Source organism: Apis dorsata, unplaced genomic scaffold, assembly GCF_000469605.1.
Source record: "Apis dorsata unplaced genomic scaffold, Apis dorsata 1.3 scaffold_49998, whole genome shotgun sequence".
Lineage (NCBI taxonomy): Eukaryota > Metazoa > Arthropoda > Insecta > Hymenoptera > Apidae > Apis > Apis dorsata.
This window is the reverse complement of record NW_006265956.1, coordinates 1-291: the sequence shown is the minus strand read 5'-3', so window position 1 is coordinate 291 and position 291 is coordinate 1. Positions and strand designations below refer to the sequence as shown.

The 291-nt window shown below is 61.9% G+C and overlaps 1 protein-coding gene across 1 annotated transcript; it reads left to right on the top strand.

The window, feature by feature from the left end:
* Positions 1-3: 3 nt before the first annotated feature.
* On the top strand, positions 4-285 carry LOC116186712 (the record flags this gene model as incomplete). The annotated part of the gene is made up of 1 exon (XM_031514886.1): positions 4-285. A coding segment is annotated over one exon (282 nt), but the record flags the coding sequence as incomplete, so codon positions are not given.
* Between the last annotated feature and the right edge of the window lie 6 nt (positions 286-291).

The following is a 291-nucleotide window of genomic DNA, read 5'->3' as shown; positions in this document are numbered from 1 at the left end:
AACTTCGGCGCCTCGGCCTCGGTCCTCTCCTACGCCCATTTCCAGGCGTTCAAGTTCCCCGACTCGATGGAGGTCCACTTTCAGTGCACCATACAAATATGCCGCTACCAGTGCCCGGAGCAATGCTCCGAGTCACCTTTGCTTCTCGAGTCCCAAGGCCTTCTCGAGAATCATCATTCTCCCTCCAGTGGCCACCCTGATTCCGGCTACGGCCTTCCGCCCCCCATCCCCCTTCCGCTCGAGGCTTATTTGCAGGCGGCCGCTGGACGCCCGCGGGACGAAAGGCGGAGG